Source organism: Aegilops tauschii, chromosome 5 (assembly GCF_002575655.3).
Source record: "Aegilops tauschii subsp. strangulata cultivar AL8/78 chromosome 5, Aet v6.0, whole genome shotgun sequence".
Classification (NCBI taxonomy): domain Eukaryota; kingdom Viridiplantae; phylum Streptophyta; class Magnoliopsida; order Poales; family Poaceae; genus Aegilops; species Aegilops tauschii.
This window is the reverse complement of record NC_053039.3, coordinates 84,857,181-84,883,979: the sequence shown is the minus strand read 5'-3', so window position 1 is coordinate 84,883,979 and position 26,799 is coordinate 84,857,181. Positions and strand designations below refer to the sequence as shown.

Below are 26,799 nucleotides of genomic sequence, written 5' to 3'. Positions count from 1 at the left end.
CTCACACTAAACTTTATTATGTAACTTGCACACGATTACAAGGATAGATCACTAAGCAAACTCTCAAAAAAGAAAGGATCGAACTAAACTTTTATTCATCTAATGCAAAAGATCGAACTAAAATAAGTAAAAGCAATAAGATAGTGGGATGATACGATACCGGGGCACCTCCCCAAGCTTGGCGGAAGCCAAGGGGAGTGCCCATACCCGATGCTCAGTTCTCTTTTGGTGGTGAAGAAGATGATGGTGGTGATGAAGCGATCCTATCCTTAAGGATCAAGAGGTTCTCCAACCGACGGATGACGCTCCGGAGATGGATGATATGCTCTTGATGCAGAATATTTTCGCGAGTGAGATACTTATTCTCTATGCGAACTATTTCAATGACGTGAAAAGCTTCAATCTCAGCGGGAGTAAGATGAGTAAGGTAGGGCTTAAGGATATCCTCTTCCTCCTCCTCGACCAGCAACTCTTGTGCTGCCACCAGGGATGGATCTAAGGTAGCTTTCTTGCCCTTGTCTCCCTTGATGGCGTCCGTAGGCTCCTCCCGCTTTGTCTCGATCTTCATCAGCCAAGCATCTTCTTCCATGTTGTTGGAGGAGCAAGAAGACATGATGCCTGTCTTGATAAATCTGACCAAAAACAGCAAGAAAAGGGAACCGAGGATTTCTTCGCGATACGGTGATCAACAGGTTGGGGAAGTATATATATTTTTTTATCTTGGAGGACAAGCATAGAGAAGAAAAACAGAGTACGGAAGGTGCCCTAGGTGGGGACAACCCACCTGGGCGCGCCAATCAAGCCTGTCGCGCCCTGGTGTATTGTGCCCCCCAGGGTACGCTTCCTGGAAGTTTCTTTATTCCTAAAATTCTTAAATATTCCAAAACTGATAAAAAATATTTTTGCGGATTTTTCGGAGTCCGTTTACTTACCGTATCACGTACCTCCTTATTTTCACGATTCTGGAGTGTTCCGGAAGGACGCTTTTATGTGCTCTTCCGGTGTCAAAGTTTGGATAATATTACTTTCAACATTAATGGGCGTACCTGAGATATAATGCTTTATTCGTTGCCCATTGACAACCTACGGGTTAGTACCTTCAGAATTATTTATTTTGATGGCTCCAGTCCGGTAAACCTCCTCGATGACATATGGGCCTTCCCATTTTGAGAGTAGTTTTCCTGCAAAGAATCTAAAACGAGAGTTGTACAAAAGAGCATATTCTCCAACTTTGAACTCACGCTTTTGAATTATTTTGTCATGCCATCTTTGAATTTTTTCTTTAAATAATTTTGCATTTTCATAAGCTTGGGTTCTCCATTCATCTAAAGAGCTAATATCAAATAACCTCTTTTCACCAGCAAGTTTTAAATCATAGTTGAGCTCTTTAACTGCCCAATATGCTTTATGTTCTAACTCAAGAGGCAAATGACAAGCCTTTCCATAAACCATTTTATATGGAGACATACCCATAGGATTTTTATATGCTGTTCTATAAGCCCAAAGTGCATCATCTAATTTCTTAGACCAATCTTTTCTGGACCTGTTAACAGTCTTTTGCAAAATTGATTTTATTTCTCTATTGCTAAGTTCAACTTGACCACTAGACTGAGGATGATAGGGTGATGCAATTCTATGGTTAACATCATACTTGGCAAGCATCTTACGGAAAGCACCATGAATAAAGTGTGAACCACCATTAGTCATTAAATATCTAGGGACTCCAAACCTTGGGAAAATAACTTCCTTAAGCATTTTAATAGAGGTGTTGTGATCAGCACTACTGGTTGGAATAGCTTCTACCCATTTGATAATATAATCAACAGCAACCAAAATATGTGTATACCTATTAGAGGAAGGAAAATGTCCTATGTAATCAAATCCCCATACATCAAATGGTTCGACAGCAAGTGAATAATTCATAGGCATTTCTTGACGCTTACCGATATTACCTATTCTTTGACATTCATCACAAGATGAGACGAACTTACGGGCATCCTTGGAGAGTGTAGGCCAATAAATTCAGACTGCAATACCTTGTGAGTAGTTCTATCTCCAGCATGATGCCCTCCATAAGCATCGGAGTGACATTTCCGTAGGATTTGTCCCTGTTCATGCTCAGGTACACAACGTCTAATAATACCATCTACTCCTTTGTAAAGATGTGGGTCATCCCAAAAGTAATGTCTTAAATCATAGACGGATTTTTTCTTTTGTTGGTATGTAAAGCTAGGTGGTAAATATTTAGCAACAATGTAGTTAGCATAATCAGCATACCAAGGAGTACTATGAGAAACATTTATTGCAGCTAACTGCTCGTCAGGAAAACTATCATCAATAGGTAGTGGGTCATCAAGCACATTTTCAAGTCTAGACAAGTTATCAGCTACTGGGTTCTCAACTCCTTTTCTATCAACTAGCAAAGTACTTAATAACTAAGAAGTCGTTTCTCACCGTTTGTATGTCAATTGTTGATTGTAAATATGATTTTATCCTTAGACATATTTTGTTGGTTTTCATGTAAAGTTAGTACAAAGTCGAGTCGCTTATTTTGAAACGGAGGGAGTATGTTTGAGAAATTGTTGGGTGCAATTTTTTTGTTGAAATCTTCATGAGCACCTCGCTTTAACCCACGGATTTGCTGGATGCAGTTGCACAATCGTGTTAATAGTTGTGTCGGCTTGACATGAAATGGCAGTTTCTTATGCATTGTCCAAATAACAATGGTTCGTGCCGGTTTGATTTTTTAATAATCATGTACTATATATTTTTGAATTTATTATATTTTTGCAGCATAGAAAATTGCATAATTTAGTCTCAGCAGACATATGTGTTATTTTTTAGGGATGTGTTATTGTACGCAAATGTAGGTGATTAGTACGAAATGTTACTTTTTATGTTATTTTTAGGGACGCATTATTGTACGCAAATATATCTGATTAGCACTCTTATATTAGTTTACGAAGGGAGTAGAAATTTTTTATGTTGTTTCTGAAAAATGTATTTTTTCTAGTAGAAGCCCAACAGGCTCACGTACATGTGCATAGCGTTCTCAAAAAAAAGCGTACATGTACATAGCCTCGTGTCCACACATTTATTCTAGAGAAATCAGCCGGGTCACCAGCCGTCCGAGCTGTTCATCTCAGCCATTGAAAAATGTCAACGCACACCATCCTACTCCGCACACCGCATCAGCCAACCCCTTGCTTCTATCTTCGTCTAGCCGTAGCAAGACAGGAACGCGCCGAAGTTGCAAAAGCACCATGGCCACCGCCGGCAAGCTTAGCATTGCAACAACGGAGCTGCCACCGGCTTTGCATCGTAGCTCCGGGAGCCGCCGCCGAGCCCAGCAATGCAACACCGGGAGCTGCCGGCGAGAGCTCCATTGGAGCACCGAGCGCTGCACTGCCGCTTCAAGCCCGCCGGTGAGCGCTTCAACGTAGCACCTGCAGCCGCCGGCGAGAGCTCCATTGGAGCACCAAGCGCTGCACTGTAGCTTCGACAGTAGTCGGAGAGCGCTGCAAGGCAGCACCGTGAGCCGTCGGCGACAGCTCCATTGCAGCCCCGACGGAGCTCCAATGCAGCACCAAAGTCGTCCGACGAAGCTCGATTGTAGCCCCGACGGAGCTCCAACGCAGCACCGACGGCATCCGGCGAAGCTCCATTACATCTCCGCTCATGTTTCCGGCGACCCGACGTTGCTCCATTGCAGCTCCGGAGGTACTCCCAACGTCTTCAAGGCAACAGGACCGGAGTTGCAGCGCCCCTCGTCGGCTCCTCGCGGCGGTCACCGTTGCGTCACCGGAGTACTGACGGAGATGCTCCATTGCAGCTTCGGGAGGCCGCTGCATCGGCGCTCTTATGCAACACCGGGCGCTCCACCGGAGCACCGGCGACGCATCACCGCCGCACTTTGCAACACCGGCAGCAATAAGGCGGCGCGCGGGAAGCTGCAGGTCGACGCCGTGCTACTAGTCATTGGCTGTTCCCCTTTTGCTCTGCAACAGCGGGCAGCGGTAGAAGGGGGAGCAGAGCTTGTGGCAAGTGTGGTTGTCGATTTGCTAAGGACAGAGAGGGGATCTGCAGGAGGGGGAAAGAGAGCAAGCGTGAGGAAGACGACGATACACGCTGATAATGCATGGCTGTGGCTTCGTGGGTGGAGATAAGGCGGACGGTAAGCGGCGCGTGGGGCCAGCCAGAAAGGACGCGTGTCGAAAGCTGGACGAGGCTTATTTCGCGTGGGATCATCCGGTTGATTTTAAACCTTTTCCTTTATTCTATCGCACTCACCCATTAAAATTTTGTTTTTTATTCTCTCACACTCACACCTTGACACACTCATACGCGGCTCTTACCTGATCCCCTTTTCATTTCCTTCTTTTATCTACTCGCTCCAAATCTACTTCTGCCGATGAGTTCTTGCGCCGCGGACTTGATTCCTCCATGTTAAATTCCTTGCTGGCCTTGCTCGCACCACCTGCACGCACCTCTGCAGCTCGACTCGATTTGGCTCCCTGTACTTTTGCTCAATATCTCAGGCCGGTCAACGGCGATGTAGGGATAGCAGGAGTAGATTGGAAGTTGCGGGTTGGAGGAGGCCCGGCAGATAATCTTCATCCTCGATAGTGGTAGCCTGACTTCGGCGGCTCATTCTTCCACCTGTGGTTCCTCCCTTCTCCCTTTTGCTGCCTCTCACTCTTTTTTTCCTGTTTCTTATCCTTTTTCTACAGGTGTATGGCTGAACAAATATAGTGAAATTAAGGCACAACTTGTTAGTTAAAGATGTAAATCTATATATGCCGTCCACTTTTCCCGTATTTGGGACCGGTATTGGCAGTGTAGGCCCCTCCTGCTCCCATTCATATTCAACAAATTTAATAAGTAATTAGTTATTTGAGATTAGCTATTGCTGCACTATTTCCCAAAGATATAATTAAGTTTAATAAGTGAATATGAAATAGGTGCCATTGCATTCTACATGTGAACTATAATGATGCGTGGATGTTGTCACTATTGGCATGTTCAATAGAATAAGCTTCAAATATCAGATAATATATAGTGCCCACAGTTTTTATTATTGAGCTATTTCCATCAAATGTTGATGCATGTTTCCAGTACTTCTGGCAGTAGTAGTTCATATTCGTCCTGCGGCTTCTGCCATATTAGCATACAAAAGCCATTTTTATTTTGAATACAGTTTGCAGTGTACTAATTTTCTATCCACTTATGGTTACCTAAAAAGGCTAGTAGCAACTGTAAGTGTGATTTTAGTTCCTACCTTTAGAATATTTCAGTGTAGCTTATGTTCTTGACCACATCATCCTCATTGTTAGTTCATTTGCTATAGAAAAGAAAATAAGAAATGTGATAAAGTCAGTAGGTTATCAATTGCGAGTGTTTTTTCCAAAGTATTCCCTTTCTCTCATGTCTCTTATGAAGTCCTTGAGCTTTATGTAGAAATTCTATCGACAATATCAGGTATTTCTTATGTTGCTTAGCCTACTTCTTGTAGCATAGATTGATTCTCCAGCCAAGCCGCGTTGCACATGAATGTCACAAATAATTCTGTGTATCCAACCACCCATATATTACCATAGCATTTTGATAGTTTATTTTTTTTGTGTCTTAGGCTATTTATGAAGTTGGATGGCGCATGGTAGTAGTATTTGATAGAATCACGAGATCGTGTAGGCTAGGATTCCGGCAACAGTGATGAGGTATTACCTTTTCCTTGTGGCTCGAGGAACTCCCGGTGCCGGCCATGGTGACGGTGGCCGGTGATGGCAGAGTGAGGTGAGGTGGTGGCGACGAGGGATGTGTGGGCAGTGGCAGCGGTGGAGCTTCCCATCGCTTCAGTGCCTCCCTCTGGATCGGATAGGGTTAGGAGTGGGGAACAGTGGCGGTGACGAACCTCGTACCCCGTGCCCCTGGTCCCCACCTCCTCTTTATAGCACTGTGCGACAGGGGCCCACCAGCCTTGCTTGGGCTGGACGCCCCCGATCAGGGCGTGGGTCAAGGGCCCAATGAGCCGTTGGGCCCATTGGTGGAGAGATCAACCTAACATTCTCCCCCTTGATCTCATCATTATACTTTTAACTTTATACTTTGAAATAACTCTTTTCAAAGTACTTGTTCCATCACAGATTTGCATGTAGAGCATGTCTCATCATCACGGTTCATTCCCGATAGAATCAACACCTACAACACACTCCTCTGTTTTGAAACAGATTCTTTAACCTTGGGCCCTTTTATTGTCCGGAAATCTTAGACTATACCATAAAACCCATGTCGACTGTGTGTTCTCCGAACACACTGGGCGGCAAGCCTTTAATAAGCAGATCTGCAAACACTTGTCTGTTGCTTTTATGCTTCAAGCATTTCTACATGATTCCGGACTTTCTCCTTTACAACGCATAACTCTGTGTCAGTGTGTTTGGCATCAACACTTGACTCGTTGTCATAGGAGCGAAAAACTTAAAATGGTTATCGTTGTTGTCAACCATTATCAATTCCGGGTACTTGTTTCTTTAACCTTTTTGCCTGTCCCTCAGCCTCATATCATGTTGTACATTATCTTTACATCATATTAATGATAATTGATTCATTCTTTAGAGTTTTTCCACACAAAAAATCCAAGTGTGAAAGTCAGCGACAATTGTGGATTTCGCTGTATATTTCACGAGTCCTGTCGTGGAATTGTCACGGCAGATGTCCTTGAGTTAGGACTTAGTCGTGGAGCCATCACAGCTAGGAAGCTTGAAGGGGTCGTGCACGTTGAGCCGTCTCGATAAGATCGGCACAAAGATCCGGCTCAGGGCCCGGCTCACCAATCTTGCCAAAGAAAACATGAATTCCGCCGAAGGGGACCCGGTACCCGTACTCAATTGAGCCGGCGTCGGGGCCCCAGTTTGCATCGTCGATATAGAGCTTGCTGCGACGACTCTTGGTCATCCGGCCCACAGCGTATCCCTTGAGCCCTTCGAAGCTGCCCTTCAAGAACTCAAATCCACCGTGCGCTGGCCCCACGGTGGGCACCAACTGTCGTGGAATTGTCACGACAGATGTCCTTGAGTTAGGACTTAGTCGTGGAGCCATCGCAGCTAGGAAGCTTGAAGGGGTTAATGCGGGACAAGGAACACGAGGGTTTATACTGGTTCGGCCCCTTACGGTGAAGGTAAAAGCCTACGTCCAGTTTGAGGTGGTATTGATTAGGGTTACGATCACCAGGGAGCTAAACTGTTATGCCCGGCTCTTGATGAGATTGTTCTCTGCCTTAAACCGCTGCCGGGTCGTCCCTTTATATAGGGAGGCTGACGCCCTGCAGCTCTCAGAGTCCCGGCTGGCTCATAAGAGTGTCCGGCTCAGACTCTCAACTATTCTTGCCTTACACTACAAGTTCTACCATAACAATGATTGCAACTACGGGCCTTAAGCCATATCCGGGTCTTAAGCCCATCTTTGGCCCACCGTCTTCAAGCTTGGCGCCAGGCTTCTGGCAATGACCATATGAGTAACCCGGCCCCTCCTGGCGGGTGACTCTAAGGTCTATATCCTCAACATTAGGCCCCAGATTGATTTGAGCCGGCTCATGTCAATCTTCAATCCTTTCGACAGAAAATCGCCGGCTTACAATTGCGTGAAGGCCATAACCCGGCGTGACATCATCCTCTAGGCTCCGGGTAATCCGCCATGACGTCATCTTCCATTAAGCCCGTTTTTTACTCCGCCAGATCCGCTACGGATCTTTTTCTTTACTGTCATCCCGAAAATCGAGGCGTTTCGTGGGGAGATAACCACGCCGTGGTCTCCTTGATTCTCGCGCCCACTTATGAACTCGCCTTATAAATAGGCCGGCCCGACGGGCTTTCAGCCACTTCTCTCTCCTTCATCTTCTTCCTCGCGCTACTGCTTCCCTGCCCGAGCTCTGCTACTGCCACCGCCGTCGCGCCCCCGGACTTCGTCAACCTTGGCCGCTGCATCACCCTGACTCGGTCCAGACAAACGGCGGCAACCTCCGCTCCTCTTCAGCTCCGGTGAGTCCTCGCCACTCCATAGGGCAGATCCGCACTAGGGCTTCATAGTTCTTCCTCTGTTCTTCGTAGTTCATCGCGGCTCTCAGTAGATTTGAATTTTACTGCCCCTTTTTGATCTTAGCTCTGTATAGACTTACTGCGGTAGACGTTGAAGACCCATTTCACATGCAAATATCCCTCTTTTTACTGCCTAAGAGCCTTGTTCAAGCTCAAGAACCTCCTCGCGTCTGTTTCTAGGTCTAAAAACTTTCCTTTTGCCCGACCATTTTGATCCAAATTTTTTACTGCGATGTGTGAAACCCATTTTACCACACTTAGTAAAAAACTGCAATCATTGAATCTCGGCGGTTTACAGTTCCGGTTTAAAGAAACCACGCGCCATAGAACCTTCCGGCTTAAAGAAAACCATGCGCCATAAAATTTCCGGCTTAGCTGTGATAAGGCCTGTAGACAATCAAATTACTCTCTATCCCTTGGCGGCTTAAATAGCCCGATGCACTTAAGTGTATACCATTAGTCCCCTTCATAAGCCGCCACCTTGACATTGAACTGTAGATTTCTTCCGGCTCATAATTAACCCGGACGTTTTTTCCTTTTATCATAGACTGCCGACTTTCACCATGCCTCCCAAAGCTCCCAAAGCCTCCATTACTTGCAACTGGATGAGGTCCAATGTCACCAATGAGACCCTAGCGGATTTTGTTAAGTCTGGATATCTGCCCAAGAAGGACATCATGTCCTACCGTGCCCCTGACCCATCAGAAGAGACACCACAGCCAAAAGGACGGGGAGGTAGTGATTTTTGCGGATCATATGAGCCGGGGCTTCGCACCGCCCGGTTCAAAGTTTTTCAGAGACGTTCTGAATTTCTTCGATCTGCGGCCGCAGGACATAGGACCCAACTCAGTGTCCAATATCTGCAACTTCCAAGTGTTCTGCGAGGTTTACCTTGGAGAAGAACCTAGTCTGCTGCTCTTCAGAGAGCTTTTTTACTTGAACCGTCAGAATGAGTGCGCCAATGGGCCAAGTCTAGAGCTAGGTGGCATCTCCATTCAGCGGCGAAGGGACTGCCTTTTCCCTTACGCAGAGCCGCCCAGCCACCCCAAGGACTGGAATCTGACGTGGTTTTACTGCCAAGACACGTCGCCGGCTGATGAAAGTCCGTTGCCCGGCTTTCGCCCCTCACGTCTGGAGCCGACTCACCCACTGTCAGACAAGCTGACTCAAGCGGAGCGCCAACCTCTGCTCCCCACTATCAACAAGATCAAAGCTCTCCTGAGCAATGGTCTGAATGGAATCGATCTGGTCCGGGTCTGGATCTCGTGGCGGGTGATCCCATTGAGCCGCCGCCCCAGCTTAATGTGTGAATACACGGGCCGAAAGGACGACCCTCAGAGACACAGCCGCAATGATCTTCCTGAAGACGTTGCAGAAGAGATGACCAAGGCTCTCTTGAACGAGAGCCTGGCAGACTGCGGAAGGACCGGGTTAGCCCCCTTCTGCAAGACCAACCCAGCCCCAGCGGTAAGCCGCTGATCTGAGCATCTTATCTGTACATAACTTTCATCTGAATCATTTTTAAGAAAACCTCATTGTACTCTTTCAGGATGATGACAAGTTCTGGCGGGTCAAATATGACCACGAAGCGGCCAAGAAGGCCAGAAAGGCGAAGAAAGCCGCCAAGAAAACCGCTCCCCGCAAGAAGGGGAGTAGGCCAACTGCTTCGGAGCTGATGCAATTAAGCGACAGCTCCGAGTCAGAGGTAACCCCTGAACCTGTAAGCTCTTTGTTGTGTTTATTGTTTATTTCTTGTCCGCCTTACCAACACTTGTTCATCAACAGGATGACACCGGAGCCAGTAACCCGGTTGTTGAAGAGGTAATGTCACTTTCCTCCGACTCGGAGCCCTTGCCAAGGCTGAAAGTCCGAAGGGTAACCCGGAAAGTAAGCTTTTCACATCCTTTAGCTTATCAAGATCCTCAATTTATTTTGAAGCGACAGGTTCATGAGAGCCGGCGTCACACCCGGACCAACAAGGACATCGACCTCTCCTTCGGGCTACCTGACGCATCGAGGAAGCGCCGAACTGAGGTTATTTCCCACTTGTACCCTTTTCATCCGTTGGCGGGTGTTATCCGTCAGCCACTCAATTCTTCTGACTCAAATTATCAGGAGACCCCCCCTCTTCGGGCGACTCTATGCAGTCGAGTCTTCCGGCTTTCAAGACCGCGCCCGGGTAATGACAACCATCTCATGTTATACTTGTCTTTACTTACCCTTTTTGTGCTTAACGCTTCTGTCCTTTCAGTGCCCAAGCCAAACTCACCAAGAGGGCGAAGAAAGCCAAGCCAATCGAAGAGCCGGAGTTGCCTGAGCCGGAGGCAGCAGATCAAGAACCGCCAGCTGCCTCCGCTCCCGAAGCCGCCGCTCCAACTAACAAGGCAGCTGCCGAAACGTCTGCTAACCCGGAGGCCTCCGGCTCGGCTCAACCAGCAAATGATCCGGACGTGGTAATCACCTGGACAGAATTTGTTGAGCCGGGGAGACCTACCGCACTGGCTAAGTGCTCCGCTAAGGGGGAGTTGCTGCAGGCCCACCGGGTGAACCTGGACCTCTCCGACCACACCAACCTGAGCATTGGAGAGCTCGTCTCTGGCTACATCATCCAAGTGCACAAGAGCCGGGACGCAGAGGTTGCCATGGTGAACCAGATCCAGCAGAAATCTGAGGTATCATTCTGCTGTCCTAGTACTTACTGCATAGTTACCTTTACCATGCTAGCCCCCAAGTCGACGACTTATGACTGAATATGTTGTAGACTTAGGTTCCGGCTTACCCAATTGAACCGGCCATTTGTAGATAAAAACATTCAATATGCATTAGCCCCCAAGTGCCAAGTGTCTTTGCTTGGAAAACGCTTGGGACTTGAAATTTATATAGTAACTGTTCATGTCATAACCCGGAAATGTATGCAGGCTGCTGGCAAGAAGCTAGAGGCTGACATGGCTGATCTCAAGAATCGGCTGAAGATGCAAGAGATGGAGACCCGGAAGGCAAATGCCAAATTTGTGTCTAGCATCGCCGCTCAAGAGAAGCTGAAGACGGAGTTTGACGCTGAGCGAAAGGCGTGGGCCGAAGAGAAGGCCGCATTGGTGAACCGGGCTGAACAGGCGGAGAAGACTCTCTCCGAGAAGACCGCCGAGCTCTCTGGCCTAAAGCGCCAGGTGTCCCAGATGGTGGCCGCAATCTTCGGTAAGTCGCCTCACCGGCTTTCATCAAGTTTAGAAATGTTATATCTCATAATTCATCCTTGTCGGCGGCTTATCTGATTCTGTTAAACAGGTCCCAGAAGTGCCAACCTCAACCAGAGCGTGGTAACCAAGCTGAAGGCCGTGTATACCCTGGTGGAGCAGCTCTACACCGGGTCACAGCGTGCCTTAGCTGTGGTGGCCCTATCCAACGAGGTGCCGACTCACCTGGCAGAAGTCCTTCGCCGGCTCGCTGTACTGCCTCAACGGATCAAAGAGCTGCGACGGGCCTCTGCAAGAGCCGGAGCGATCGCCGCGCTGAGCCGGGCCAAGGCGTTCCTGCCGGAGTTAGACCCGGCGGACATCGCCCTTGGCTATCCAAGCCTGAAGGAAGACGGCTCCGCTTTCGATCAGAAAGACTTCGCAGCTTGCGTGAAGGCCGTACGCCCGGTGGCCACTCTGATTGGCAATGATACAGATCTGACTAAGTACCAGCCGGGCTACGATACAGAAAATCAGAGGATCCCTACTCCGCGCTATGAAGCCCTCAACTTGATCCCGCCGGCTCGTCAGCACACCTTCGCCCCGGAGATTGACCCGGCGGGGTTAATTGACGAGGAAGCCCAATTCGAAGCTCTCAGCGGCATCGACTAGAAGTCATCAACCTTCCAGGTCTTGGGATCAGCCGGAGGAGAAGATAGGAACGAGCCGGAGACTTCAACTCAACAAGCGTCGTAACTCGGCTGGCGGCTTAGCAAACAATGCCTCATCCTTTTGGACTCAATGAGTCTTGTAATAGAGTAGAACCAGTACTTTATCTTTGTCATGCCATCGTGCACGCCTTGAATGCTGAAGTCTGCTGAAATTGTCTCCTTTATGTTTCTCCGGGTCACAATTAATCATTTGTTTTCCTTACTCTCAAAATAGTTGCCTGTAACTATCCTGCAGAGAAAGACAAATCACAAGCCTTGAGGTGGCTTACCACCCTGAGAAGCATAGGTTTTTTAGATGACCCGGAATATGAATCAAAAAAGGACTGGTCTTCAATAATATCCTAAATACAGCCGTAATAACATACTCAGCGGCCTGCAAGCATACTGCCGGCTTAGATAACCCGGGTAGGAAGGTTGACACCGCAATTCCGGTTTACCTAGCTTTAAAACACCCAGTGTGTTCAGCTAATACTGTAAACCAAAGTTAAGCCAGCAAAATGAGACCCGGCCGTACACACTTGGAAATAAACAGACGGAACTTGCTATAAAGCAGAGGAACTTAGGGGCTTCTGGTTCGAATACGACCAGAGACCCGGCCCAAAGGGGTTATGCTAGGATTCGAATGCGATCATATAGCCCCCAGTGGGTGTGGCGATGCCAATCAAGAGGGTACCGACAGCTATGTTCTCTTCGGTTCGAATACGACCCATGTTTGAACAGGAAGCCCCCAAGTGATTTTAAGAATTGTTTAACGACGCTGATTCGAATACGATCCACGTCAGTTCTCAGAGGGGTTAAACTATGATTCAAATATGACCAAAGGAAACCTCCCAATGAGCTCGGCACTTTGCCAATCAAATGGGTATCGACAGCTATGTTCTCTTTGGTTCGAATACGACCCATGTTTGAACAGGAAGCCCCCAAGTGACCTTATTGCTCATAGCTAGATTCGAACACGATCATAAGCTGGATCCTCCTTTAAGTTATCATGTAATCTTGTAATGAAAAACAACACGTACATCTTTGGAGGAGGAAAAAGGACAGAAGTCCTGCTTTATTGCTTATCATAATATATACATGACTGAGAGAAATATGTACATTACGAGAGCCGGTTGCTCAAGTGTAGTAAGGCCGAAGCTGAGCTATGTTCCACGGCCGACGGGTCTCTTCCTCCGACTTACGTGAATCTTTGCGCTCCCGTATGTCAATGAGGTAATATGACCCGTTGTGCAAGTTCTTGCTGACCACAAAGGGCCCTTCCCAAGGCGGGGACAGCTTGTGTGTATCTGTTTGATCCTGGACGAGCCGGAGCACGAGATCGCCTTCCTGGAAGACCCGGGATTTAACCCGGCGGCTATGATAACGGCGCAGGTCTTGTTGGTAAATTGCCGAACGGGCTGCTGCCACATCACGCTGTTCGTCCAACAAGTCAAGAGCATCTTGGTGTGCCTGTTCATTATCCGTCTCAACATAAGCCGCCACTCGAGGTGAGTCATGACGGATGTCACTGGGGAGGACTGCTTCTGCCCCATAAACCATGAAAAAAGGCGTAAAACCTGTAGACCTGTTAGGAGTAGTGTTGATGCTCCATAACACGGAGGGCAACTCCTCCACCCAACAACCCGGCGTCCGTTGCAAAGAGACCAAAAGCCGGGGCTTGATACCCTTCAGAATCTCCTGATTAGCTCTCTCAGCTTGACCATTGGATTGAGGATGAGCCACTGAGGAAACATCAAGTCAGATATGCTCTCGTTGACAAAACTCGTCCATGGTGCCTTTGGAGAGATTGGTGCCATTGTCAGTGATAATGCTGTGCGGAAAACCAAAACGAAAGATCACCTTTTTCATAAACTGAACCGCCGTGGCTGCATCGCACTTGCTAACTGGCTCCGCTTCAACCCACTTGGTAAACTTGTCAACTGCCACCAAAAGGTGGGTCTTCTTATCCTTGGACCTTTTGAAAGGCCCAACCATATCAAGCCCCCAGACCGCAAAGGGCCAAGTAATTGGGATCATCCTCAGCTCTTGAGCCGGTACATGAACTCGTCGCGAGAACCTTTGGCAACCGTCACACTTACTGACCAAGTCCTCTGCATCAGCATGAGCCGTCAACCAATAAAAACCATGACGAAAAGCCTTGGCCACAAGAGACTTTGAGCCGGCGTGATGGCCGCAATCCCCTTCATGGATCTCACGCAAGATCTCTTGACCTTCCTCAGGGGAAACACAACGCTGAAACGCTCCCGTAACACTGCGGTGGTGCAACTCACCATTAATAACGATCATTGACTTAGCCCGCCGGGTTATTTGCCTGGCCAAAGTTTCATCCGCAGGTAACTCGCCCCGGGTCATGTAAGCCAGATAGGGCATTGTCCAGTCTGGTATGATATGGAGAGCCGCCACCAGTCGTGCCTCCGGGTCGGGGACAGCCAAGTTTTCCTCTGTAGGCAGCTTAACAGAAGGATTATACAGGACATCCAAGAAAGTATTAGGCGGCACCGGCTTTCGCTGAGAGCCTAGCCGGCTTAAAGCATCAGACGCCTCGTTCTTCCTGCGATCAATGTGCTCTACTTGGTAGCCCTGAAAGTGCCCAGCAATGGCATCAACTTCGCGGCGATAAGCCGCCATGAGAGGGTCCTTAGAGTCCCACTTGCCTAATACTTGTTGAGCCACCAAGTCTGAGTCACCGAAACACCTGACCCGGCTCAAGCTCATCTCCTTAGCCATCCGAAGACCGTGGAGCAAGGCCTCGTACTCAGCCGCATTGTTAGTGCAAGGAAACATCAATTGTAGCACATAATGGAACTTGTCACCTTGAGGGGAAGCCAATACAACTCCAGCCCCCGAGCCCTCCAACTGCCTGGACCCATCGAAGTGAATAGTCCAATATGTGTTATCCGGCTTTTGCTCGGGCACTTGTGACTCTGTCCAATCATTGATGAAATCCACCAAGGCCTGAGATTTAACAGCAGTGCGTGGCACATATTTGAGACCATGAGGTCCGAGCTCGATAGCCCACTTAGCCACTCTCCCTGTGGCCTCTCTATTTTGAATGATATCACCAAGAGGGGCAGAACTGACCACGGTTATGGGATGGCCCTGGAAATAATGCTTAAGCTTCCGGCTTGCCATGAACACACCATAAACAAGCTTCTGCCAATGCGGATACCGCTGTTTGGACTCGATAAGCACTTCGCTGACATAATAAACCGGCCGCTGAACCGGATGCTCCTTACCCTCTTCCTTGCGTTCCACCACCACAGCCACACTGACGGCTCATGTGTTCGCCGCCACGTACAGTAATAAGGGCTCCTTATCAACCGGAGCAGCAAGGACTGGGGGCTCTGCCAACTGCTTCTTCAAATCCTCAAAAGCGGTATTAGCTGCATCATTCCAGACAAAGTTATCAGTTTTCTTCATCAACTAATATAATGGCATGGCCTTCTCACCCAAACGGCTTATAAACCGGCTTAAAGCAGCGATGCGACCCGCCAAGCGCTGAACATCATTTATACACGCCGGCTTAGCTAGGGAGGTGATGGCTTTGATCTTCTCCGGGTTAGCTTCAATGCCTCTGTCAGAAACCAAGAAACCCAAAAGTTTGCCCGCAGGAACACCAAAAACACACTTGGCCGGGTTAAGCATCATCTTGTAGACCCGGAGATTATCAAAGGTTTCCCTTAAATCATCTATCAGGGTTTCCTCCTTTATGGACTTGACCACAATATCGTCCACATAAGCGTGAACATTGCGCCCAATCTGTTTATGAAGGCAGTTCTGTACACAACGCTGGTAAGTCGCCTGTGCACACTTGAGTCCAAAGGGCATAGACACATAGCAGAAGGCTCCAAAGGGAGTGATGAACGCCGTCTTCTCCTGGTCCTTAACTGCCATTTTAATCTGATGATATCCGGAATAAGCATCCAAGAAACTTAGGCGCGCACAACCTGCCGTAGCATCAATAATTTGATCAATACGGGGAAGGGCAAAAGGATCAGCCGGACATGCCTTGTTTAAGTCCGTATAATCCACACACATCCGCCAAGTGCCGTTCTTCTTGAGCACGAGCACCGGGTTGCCAACCACTCCGGGTGAAAGACTTCAACAATAAACCCGGCCGCCAAGAGCCGGGCCACCTCTTCACCAATAGCTTTCCGCCGCTCCTCATTGAACCGCCGAAGGAACTGCCTGACCGGCTTAAATTTCGGATCAACATTGAGAGTGTGCTCAGCGAGTTCTCTAGGTACACCTGGCATGTCCGAAGGTTTCCATGCGAAGATGTCCCTATTCTCACGGATGAACTCGATGAGCGTGCTTTCCTATTTTGGATCCAGGTTGGCACTGATGCTAAACTGCTGAGATGAATCTCCTGGAGTGAAATCAACGAGTTTAGTCTCATCAGCCGACTTAAATTTCATTGCCGGCTCATGCTCCGTAGTCGGCTTTTTCAAAGAGGTCATATCAGTGGGGTCAACATTGTCCTTGTAAAACTTCAACTCCTCTGTTGCGCAAACAGATTCTGCATAAGCTGCATCGCCTTCCTCACATTCCAAGGCCACCTTCCGGCTGCCGTGAACCGTAATGGTCCCATTATGACCCGGCATCTTGAGCTGCAAGTAAACATAACACGGCCGTGCCATGAATTTGGCGTAAGCCGGCCGCCCAAATATAGCGTGGTACGGACTTCTTATCTTGACCACCTCAAAGGTCAATTTTTCCACCCTGTAGTTGTTTTCATCTCCGAAGGCCACTTCCAACTCGATCTTGCCGACTGGATAAGCCAACCAGGTACCACACCATGGAAGATAGTGTTTGACTGGCTGAGGTTCTTATCAACCAATCCCATACGGCGAAAAGTCTCATAATAGAGGATGTTGATGCTGCTGCCTCCATCTATGAGCACCTTAGTGAACTTATATCCTCCCACCTAAGGAGCCACCACTAAGGCCAAGTGACCTGGATTGTCTACCCGGGGTGGGTGATCCTCTCTACTCCACACTATAGGCTGCTCAGACCACCGCAAGTAGCGTGGAACCGCCGGCTCGACAGCATTCACGGCCCTCTTATGAAGCTTCTGGTCTCGCTTACACAGACTGGTGGTGAATACATGGTACTGTCCACCGCTAAGCTGCTTGGGATTGGTCTGATAACCCCCCTGCTGCTGTTGGTGACCCTGGCCAGACTGCTGATTAAAGCCCCCTTGACCGTTCGGAGGATTGGAATTTGAGCCGCCGCCCGGGCCATGAAAACCGCCGGCGCCTGAGCCGCCGCCCGGGCCATTGTAATTCTTAAAGGCCTTCATTATTTTGCACAGTCCTTCCATAGATGAGTCGCTGGCTTCTCTCTAGAGCCATGCCTTGGACAAGGCTCATTCAACAGCTGCTCCAGCGTCGGGCCTGACCCGCCGCCTCGGGGAGGGGGGCCTCCCCTTACGTCGCTGGTTATTCCCTTGTGAGCTGGCGTTGGCCACGAACTCTAGGCCGCCGTCGGCCTTGCGCTTGCCTCCTCCTTGGTTCCCCGGGTTATGCTGAGGACCCTTGCCATTGCCGTTCTTCTTTTCCTTCCCTGTCCTTTCATCATCTGAAGCGGGGTCCTTGGTACCATCAGAATCGGCGTACTTGACAAGAGCCGCCATCAGTGTACCCATATCATTGCAGTCGCGCTTAAGCCGCCCGAGTTTCATCTTTAGGGGCACAAAACGACAATTCTGCTCCAACATTAAGACTGCAGAGCCGGCGTCCATCTTATCCGAGGAATGTATTATCTCCTTAACCCGGCGAACCCAATGTGTCATGGACTCACCCTCCTGCTGCTTGCAGTTAGTTAAATCCACAATTGACATAGACTACCTACAGGTGTCCTTGAAGTTTTGGATGAACCGGGCTTTCAGCTCAGCCCAAGACCCAATGGAATTTGGTGGTAGCCCTTTCAACCAAGTGCGGGCAGTCCCATCTAACATCATGGTGAAATACTTAGCCATGGCCGCCTCACTGACCTCCAGCAGCTCCATAGCCATCTCATAACTCTCGATCCAGGCTGCAGTCTGTAAGTCTGCTGTGTAATTAGGCACCTTCCTAGGGCCTTTGAAGTCCTTGGGTAGACGCTCATTGCGGATAGCTGGTACTAAACAAGGGACACCCCCAGTCATGGTAGGGATACCCACGTCGACGGAAGTCGTCGGATAAGCCGGGGGTAAGCCGTCAATTGAGGCACCTGCTCCGCCTCTTGCCGCGCTCTGTCCTGGTCTGCTGCGTGAAAGGCTCCGTTATGAACCGGGCCATGGCCAGGGGGCGGGTCATGGCGTCGGACGTTACTTGAACCGGTCGCTGAGACCATGTGTCTGCTGTAACTCGGGCTCCGGCCTGGACGAGGGGTCGAGTGGATCCTGTCTCGGCTGTAGGAATACGCCTCTTGCTGCGCCAGTGCTGTCTGAAGGAGTTCCCTGACCCGACGGGTTTCAATAGCCGTCGGAGAGTCGCCGTCAACTGGGAGAGCCGCCAGCCGTGCCGCCGCGGCGACCATGTTCTCCAGCGGGTTATTATAATGACCCGAGGGTGTTGGTACGTACTGAGGCGGGGCAGGGGGCACCTGGGGAGGCCCCATCACTTGTGGCTGAATAGGGGTCCCAGACCCGGGCACTATGACCCCTGGCGGGTTACTAGACCCTGCACCTGGCGTGTTGAAGAGGTTTCGCGGATTGTAAACCGGAGGGAGTCGAGATTGGGCCTTTTGATGCCTCCTTCTCAGGACCTCATTGGACGCGTTTTGATCCATCGTTAGCCGGAAGGACTGCGCTTGAATCAACTGGGTTTGGGCGTCGAGAGCCGCCCTTTCCGCAGCCATCCTGATCCCCTCTACTGCCAGATCCTCCTTGGCTTTCACTAGATCCAATTTTAACTGCGCCACCGCCGCATCATGCTGAGCTTGATCTGCCGGGTCAACCGTAGCGGTTAACAGCGCCGTCATCTTGTCCGTAAGATCCATTAGTACCTGATCCGGAGAAGGCACCGGGTTTCCCGCTCCAGCAGCGGGGTTCTGAACAGGCTGCGCACCGGCCATAAAGACTCCAACCTGACTTGGCGGCTCAAACGGGTCCGGAATACTGTCACCATCGGAACAACCCATGAGCCTGCCATCTTGGAGTTGATACAACGAGTTTGACTCATCGGTGGACGACTCGCCGTCAGAGCCGGCGGCCGCCTCATCACCAGATCCAGATTGATCAGAGGGCCCTCCATGGATACATCCCACAAAAGCGTGCCGTAAGGCAGGCCGGGCCTGGGCGGGTCGTGCACGTTGAGCCGTCTCGATAAGATCGGCACAAAGATCCGGCTCAGGGCCCGGCTCACCAATCTTGCCAAAGAAAACATGAATTCCGCCGAAGGGGACCCGGTACCCGTACTCAATTGAGCCGGCGTCGGGGCCCCAGTTTGCATCGTCGATATAGAGCTTGCTGCGACGACTCTTGGTCATCCGGCCCACAGCGTATCCCTTGAGCCCTTCGAAGCTGCCCTTCAAGAACTCAAATCCACCGTGCGCTGGCCCCACGGTGGGCACCAACTGTCGTGGAATTGTCACGACAGATGTCCTTGAGTTAGGACTTAGTCGTGGAGCCATCGCAGCTAGGAAGCTTGAAGGGGTTAATGCGGGACAAGGAACACGAGGGTTTATACTGGTTCGGCCCCTTACGGTGAAGGTAAAAGCCTACTTCCAGTTTGAGGTGGTATTGATTAGGGTTACGATCACCAGGGAGCTAAACTGTTATGCCCGGCTCTCGATGAGATTGTTCTCTGCCTTAAACCGCTGCCGGGTCGTCCCTTTATATACGGAGGCTGACGCCCTGCAGCTCTCAGAGTCCTGGCCGGCTCATAAGAGTGTCCGGCTCGGACTCTCAACTATTCTTGCCTTACACTACAAGTTCTACCATAACAATGATTGCAACTACGGGCCTTAAGCCATATCCGGGTCTTAAGCCCATCTTTAGCCCACCGTCTTCAAGCTTGGCGCCAGGCTTCTGGCAATGACCATATGAGTAACCCGGCCCCTCCTCGCGGGTGACTCTAAGGTCTATATCCTCAACAAGTCCTGTCTTTGTACTCACAATCTTTTGAGAGCACTTATTTCTTTCAGCATGAGGACGATATCCTTGAATCCATTCCAGTGATCTATATCTGGACTGGACATTACCAACACAACCCGGTTACGTGAACTGTGTCACGATAATGTTATACTTTTGCATTCATTAAGCTTCCAACAGCTGAAGCATATGGTACCATATTCATTTGGTCTATTTCGTATTGACTTTTGGAACACTAAAGTTCCCAAAATCATTACCCTTTACTATAAGAACAGGCGTAGGTTTTCTCGCATGCATACTTTAGAAACTTTCCTTAGCATGCCCATGCGACACACCTAATACCCCTTTTATTCTTTTCTCGGTGAATCTCGATCCTTATAACGAGAGACATTCTTTTAAACTTTAAGGACAAGAACTTCTTTTCCTCCTGCAGTCGAATTAACATCACTACTAACAAGCAGAATGTTATCCGCATGTACAAGATATAGGAAATGAAATTCCCATTCTATAACTTTATACAAACACAATTGTCCTCTCATTTTCTTTAACCCAAAACAACATTTGATTGCTTTAGTCCATAAAAGACTTCTTCAGGCAGTATCCCCTGTGTTCTTTACTTTCATCTGATGTAACTCAGATCATAATATCTTTCATCTGATGTAACTCAGATCATGATGTGCTACCAACACTCATTGTAATCTATTCAGTGTAAAATGCGCAAAAAACCTTTCGATTTTAGTCGTGTTTTACACCTTTACATATTTCCTTTGGAGTCACATTGTCCTTGTAGACTCTTTACAGCCTACTGTTTTGGCTCCATTGGAAATTACTCATGAGTCCCGAACATCGTCAGAATTCACCAATTTCATTTCATCTCACATAGTCTCTTATCATTTAGATAAGCAGACACTTCTCAAAACTCGATTGAGCGCTTTAAATGAGGTGGGATCAACCTCCATTTGAATTTCACTAACATAGACTTTATAGTAATCAGAAGTATCTGATTTTCTCATTCCTTGAGACCATCTGTGTCTCAGGTACTGGCACTTCTTTCATATGGGGTTGTTGTTGCTCTGTCATTGCCAAGAGGCAAATTAATTGTAGTCTTTCACTTCCAAGAGGCAATAGGTTTTACAGGGACCTTTATCACAAGATCCATGTTTAATTATTCCTCCTTTATAGAGCTAACAACGGGTGTTGTATAGGTCATACAACATGCTCCCCCAGATACAATCTATTTGAGTCTTAGGTATCTTCATACCATGCTCCCCCAGATTACTCCATCTTCACTAAGAATGTCGTATCTTTAAACTTTATTATTTGGGTTTATTCTGTTAAAACTTTCTTTTTATGGCACTTTAAGCACTGTCTTAGTATTCCTTAGTTTTCTTTCCTTGAGGGGTATTATGATGATCATCGTACTCCCCCAGACGATCACATTCTTCATTAATGGATATCTCATATTTCTTTCTCCCCCTCGGAATGTGGCAAGAACTTTTCTGCCACTATTTCGAAAAACCATTCACAACTCTTGTGAATTGAGGAAACTTTGAGTATCTACTTCATTTATCTGATTACTTCATATGTACTGAAGTTATCTGTTAACTGGTATGGGAGTACTTTTTCCTTATTCCATTTCAGAAACTCAACACAGTTCTTTATCATTAGTACTTTTGCAAGTCACACTTGCATATCATTCTTATCTTTAGGTTCGTCTGTAACTTTTATTCTCTTCGGAGTTATTGAGTGCTTAATGACCGTTACACATAAGATGTATGGTCGATACTAGGAAAGCATAATAGCTACTCCATACTTTTCTTCCAGAGTGGGACACATTAAAATCACATGAGTCATCATGTCTTTCTCCTGTCATACAGGATAATTCTGAGAAAATTTCTGCCGCCATACGGGTTACGCAGGGATTTTCCCAGACTTTTCCTGCCATGCAGGTTTTATCATAATCATTTTTTCCCGCCATGCGGATAATTCCCTGTAAGGGACATAAATGCCAGAATTGGCTCTTTTGACTGCATATTCAATCATCAAATTTATAAATAAATCCGAATGCTCTTTGACACACATGCTTGATCCGACGTTGGTCAAATTAAACACGCATGTTGCTTGTTTCATCTCAAATCATGTTGACTGAAAAATCTTCTTCATAGAGAGTACATGAAAGACATTCGTCAACCAAGACTCTCAATGATCTATCTCTTTTCTTTTCTTGGATATTAATATCCAAGAATTATTCTTTTGAAGCCATTCTTTCGAGAGAACATACTCCCTCACATTATGACCTTTCTTGGTCATCTTTCGGGTCACAAGTACCCAGGCATTTGCTTTCACGAATGAAGGCATGGAAAACTTTTAGTCTGAGAAAAAATTAGCCAATAATCAACAATAATGAGCATACAAATAACCCCATGTTGATCTGGTTAAAAAAATATGCACATTAAACTTTTAAAACTTTCTTTTATATTCTAAATCACCGTTGGGCAGAATTAGAACAAAACATCATCCTTCTACATTAATTCCATATCACCGTTGGGCAGAAATGGAAATAACACATATAACTCGTAAATAATGTGATGATAAAATTTCTATTAAGCAACTTTGCTAAGAAAATAGTCATCATTATCAACTTTATTGCAGCGGAAAACTAACAATATACATTTCTCAGTCTTTATCAAATGCTTTTGAAAATTTGTCACTTTGATACAAAACATATCAGAGATTTGAACTTTTAACTATAAGACTCATTGAATTATAATATTGTCATCATCAACGTTGGTCAGAAAATAACAGTACCATAATTAAACTTTAATCTAATATCTTTCTACTGTCATAGCAGAGCTATTTGCATCTGATTTCACCCACAAGTGAAAAAACTTCTCTCAAAAAACTGTTCTTCCAATTAAAAATTTTCTCGTTGGTTCCAATTTAATTGGAGGATAAAACTTTTACTTTGCAGCGGAAACTTTACAATATTCTATTCAGAAATAATTCTGTACTCTTTTACTCTCTAAGCAATTTTAACCAGTTGATTCAAAATTGCATTAGAGAAGTAACAATTTAATCTTTTACTTTAGTTCTATTCACTTTTAAAAGAGCGCTTTTATTATATATTTTTTTATTTGCAGCGAACAAACATGAATAAAAAATCCATGAACTTTTTACTTTTCAGAAGCACTTCTGTCACTTTCTTATTTTCTAAGCAAATCTTTCGTTGGATCAATTTGAATAGAAAAACTGGGTGAAAATTTGCCCAAAAACTGAACAAAAAACATCAAAATTGTGCTCTGTAAAAATTATCAGAGAAAACTCTGCGTGGGCCGTTTCTTTCACGCCGGCGGCCCACAGCCCGCTCAGCGCGTCGCTCTGCGGCCTGCTGCTCTTGGCCCACAGCCGGCTGGCGAGCGCCGCCTGTCAACCGCGGTGAGAAACCGGCCCACGGCCCGTTAGCGCGTGCTCACTTGCTCCCGGCCGTCCGATTCGATCGATCGGTTCTCCGCGGCTCTCGCGCGAACAAAAACCGCCCGCACGGGCCTCGCGAACCCTAGCTCCCCTCACTCTGTTGCCCTCCTGTCTTTCTCTCCCGAAAACGGCGCGAGTGGAGCGGCCCGCCGATGACGGCGCGACGGCGCGCGACGCCACCGCCACGAGCTCCTCACCCCTTTTTCCCTTTCTTGTTCTTTCTTCCGCAGAGAGAGAGAGAGAGAGCGACGGCTGCGCCTCCTCTGCTCCCCCTCGCCTCTCCCTCTCGCTCGCGACGGCGGCCTCTGTACGGGTCGTCGGGCCACCGCGCCACGCGCAGTCGCCGGCGACGGCCACCGCTGTCGCGATTCTTTCTTTCCCTCTTCTTGATTTTACCCATCCACTAACCTCCTATATGCGCGAGAGAGGGAGAGCAGAGAGGTGTCGCGGCCTTTCGATGCGGCGCCCCCGCTGACCCCTTTGCCGGCGTGCGCGAGCACCTCGAGGGTGAACGCGCCGCCGTCAAACGGCTTGGTGGTGGTGCCCTTTGCCCCGTGTGGGGTTGGTTCTTCGTCCCTGCACCTCGGCTTGCCGATGCGTGTGGGGATCAAGAGGAACAGGCGCGGCCGAGTGGCGGCGCACTTTGCCGGCCGCCCAAGGCCTTCTCTGGTGTACTTTTGTGTTCTTTTGTTTGCTTTTCTCTGCCTTTTTAGGGTTCTTGGGGAGGAGGGGATTTCCTTTTCTTTTCTGTGCCAAAAATCCTAAACCAATCTCTGGCTGATACCATTGATAGAATCACGAGATCGTGTAGGCTAGGATTCCGGCAACAGTGATGATAGGTATTACCTTTTCCTTGTGGCTCGAGGAGCTCCCGGTGCCGACCATGGTGACGGTGGCCGGTGATGGCAGAGTGAGGTGAGGTGGTGGCGACGGGGGATGTGTGGGCAGTGGCAGCGGTGGAGCTTCCCATCGCTTCAGTGCCTCCCTCTGGATCGGATAGGGTTAGGAGTGGGGAACAGTGGCGGTGACGATCCTCGTACCCCGTGCCCTTGGTCCCCACCTCCTCTTTATAGCACTGTGCGACAGGGGCCCACCAGCCTTGCTTGGGCTGGACGCCCCCGATCAGGGCATGGGTCAAGGGCCCAATGAGCCGTTGGGCCCATTGGTGGAGAGATCAACCTAACAGTATTCTCCTTCGCACCTGTTCAGCCCTTGTATCTCCTCTTTCTATTGCCTCTTGCAAGCGAGCACATAATTCCGTTCTTAGGTTTACTTGATGTCTTTTGATCGAACCTAGTCTGTACTGCAAAATTCATGCAAGCTCATCCACATTTAACTGTAATTTAAGCTTTTCACCCACCATCAAGTGTTCCAATTGGTTAGTATGTTGTTGTGTATGATTCTCATATTATTCTAACATTGTTGCATGCTTTCTCTTGCCCTTTGCACCTTCTTTCATATGTAATGTACATTTCCTATGTACCCATCTTCTCCATAGGAGCGCATTAATGGCACTGCAGAGCCATGAATTTTGAATGGTTCTATGGTATTCTTCTTGGCCACGTGTCTCTATACTGAACAATGATATCCCATCATTTTCTATTCTCTGTTGTATCATTCACAATCAAGGCTGCAACTTCAATTGAAGATGTCATGTTGCGTGATATTAATCTCATGTTGTGATAGTCACCTTCTTCGAATTTATCCCTTGCCATTTTGAGTTTTTTTGCTAGTCTATTATCTCTATCCAACATAGTTTTAAGCCTTAGGATCTGCTGGCTCCATTTTATCTTCTAATGTTGATCATTAATCCTATTTTTTCACCTCATTTGTAGTGGCATAGGTGTACAACAACGCGTTGTGTGGTTTGTCCTTACCTTCAAGATCGTAGAGTACATATTCGGTGGTCTTTTTGGCCATTCGTTCTGAATACATAAGGTCTGCATCCATTGTTTATTTTTGTGTCTACCTTTTCTCCCACTGATGTGAAAACAAACATGGAGATGTACAACATGATATTTGCATGTAGTTTTTTTCCTTAGCAATTTTGTAGGGTAAGCTGGCGGCTCTCTCAGTGGTGGCAAGTCAACCTTGCCTTGTTGGCAGCATAGTACGAAAGATGACATGCTTCTCGCTCTACCTAAAGTTTTGCTCTACCAGAAAATTGCATCACACCACTCACACTTGTAGCTTGGGTTTTCGACATTCTGAATTTCCATATTCATCCTTTCCAGTGTCCTGTTCAATTTTCTGAATTCAGCATCAATTTACATATTCATACTGTCTTAATAGAACTTACATATCTGGTGCCCTTTCCTGTGTCCTCAATTTTCTATGTTGTACACTTTCTGTTACTTTTAGTCATGTGCACGGGCATAATAGGAAGACCAGGTTGATGAATGTCCAAATGGTATACTGTCATTGAGTTTTCTTGTTACTTACCTCGTAGTCTTACCAACCTTACTGATTTTTTTGTGCTGCTGGTTCTGCATTGCTCTTCCTTTGTATTTTTTTTCTTTTCGTATAGTCTTACATGTAGCTTTCTCTGTTGATTTGCCCTGCACAAACATCAATACCATCTAGAAATTTGTACTCTCGCTTCTGTTCTTGTTGTTGGCAAAAGATTAAACTTTAAATCAGTTCTATATGATCTCTGCAGATGGTACTTACTGGAGATGGTCTGCTTGCTCGATGGAGCCGATGGCGCAGTCGAGGAGATTGGGGCACTCGTAGAGTTTTTTTTAGGGAAAGCCATTGTGGCTGTGCATATCAATTTGGAATAATATCTACATAATCCACAAGAATCAGTAAAGAAAAGCTGGAGACTTGCCCTGTGATGGGTGTCAGTAACCTATCATGAGTATTTTTTTTGGGATCGTGAGATTGGTGTGTAGAATATGGGAAGGGTCATTAGATTGACCATCAGCGGTGCATAGGACATGGGAATGAAAACAAAAGGGTGTGCATGCAAATGATCAGTATAGGCTTTGATAGATTGGGATTATCAATCAACGCGCGTCCATTGCTCGGGGCATTGCTGGCGATGCATATTTCCGCGCGGGGCCGTTGTCGGTGATGTATATTGCTACGTGCACCATGTAGGGGACGTCATGTGCCTTCCAGCCCTGCTGCGTGATCCACCTCGGAGAGGACGACATGTGCCTACCAATCCTTCATCGTGATTTTAGACTTGAGAGGAGCTGGCAGCCATGGTGCAGCCAAGCTAGGGTTTCATGTTATTTTATTTTAGCCTG

At 47.6% G+C, this 26,799-nt stretch overlaps 1 protein-coding gene and 1 long non-coding RNA gene across 5 annotated transcripts; both read left to right on the top strand.

The window, feature by feature from the left end:
- Window positions 1-4,754: 4,754 nt before the first annotated feature.
- Window positions 4,755-26,395, top strand: LOC141023297 (uncharacterized). The gene is made up of 2 exons (XR_012184191.1): window positions 4,755-4,838; window positions 26,205-26,395. It is a non-coding gene; the product is annotated as an uncharacterized lncRNA (long non-coding RNA).
- Window positions 4,832-12,196, top strand: LOC141023296 (uncharacterized). Of its 4 annotated transcripts, none has more exons than XM_073499897.1 (9): window positions 4,832-9,557; window positions 9,640-9,795; window positions 9,876-9,911; window positions 10,035-10,124; window positions 10,206-10,269; window positions 10,342-10,543; window positions 10,625-10,762; window positions 11,009-11,285; window positions 11,376-12,196. In XM_073499897.1, the coding sequence occupies exons 5-9, from the start codon at window positions 10,232-10,234 to the stop codon at window positions 11,933-11,935; spliced, it is 1,215 nt and encodes a 404-aa protein (XP_073355998.1). In that variant the 5' UTR covers window positions 4,832-9,557; window positions 9,640-9,795; window positions 9,876-9,911; window positions 10,035-10,124; window positions 10,206-10,231; the 3' UTR covers window positions 11,936-12,196. The 4 variants fall into 4 exon arrangements, with proteins under 4 accessions (XP_073355998.1, XP_073355999.1, XP_073355996.1 ...); XM_073499898.1 differs by having other exon boundaries at window positions 10,029-10,124; XM_073499895.1 differs by having other exon boundaries at window positions 10,342-10,762.
- Window positions 26,396-26,799: the final 404 nt, after the last annotated feature.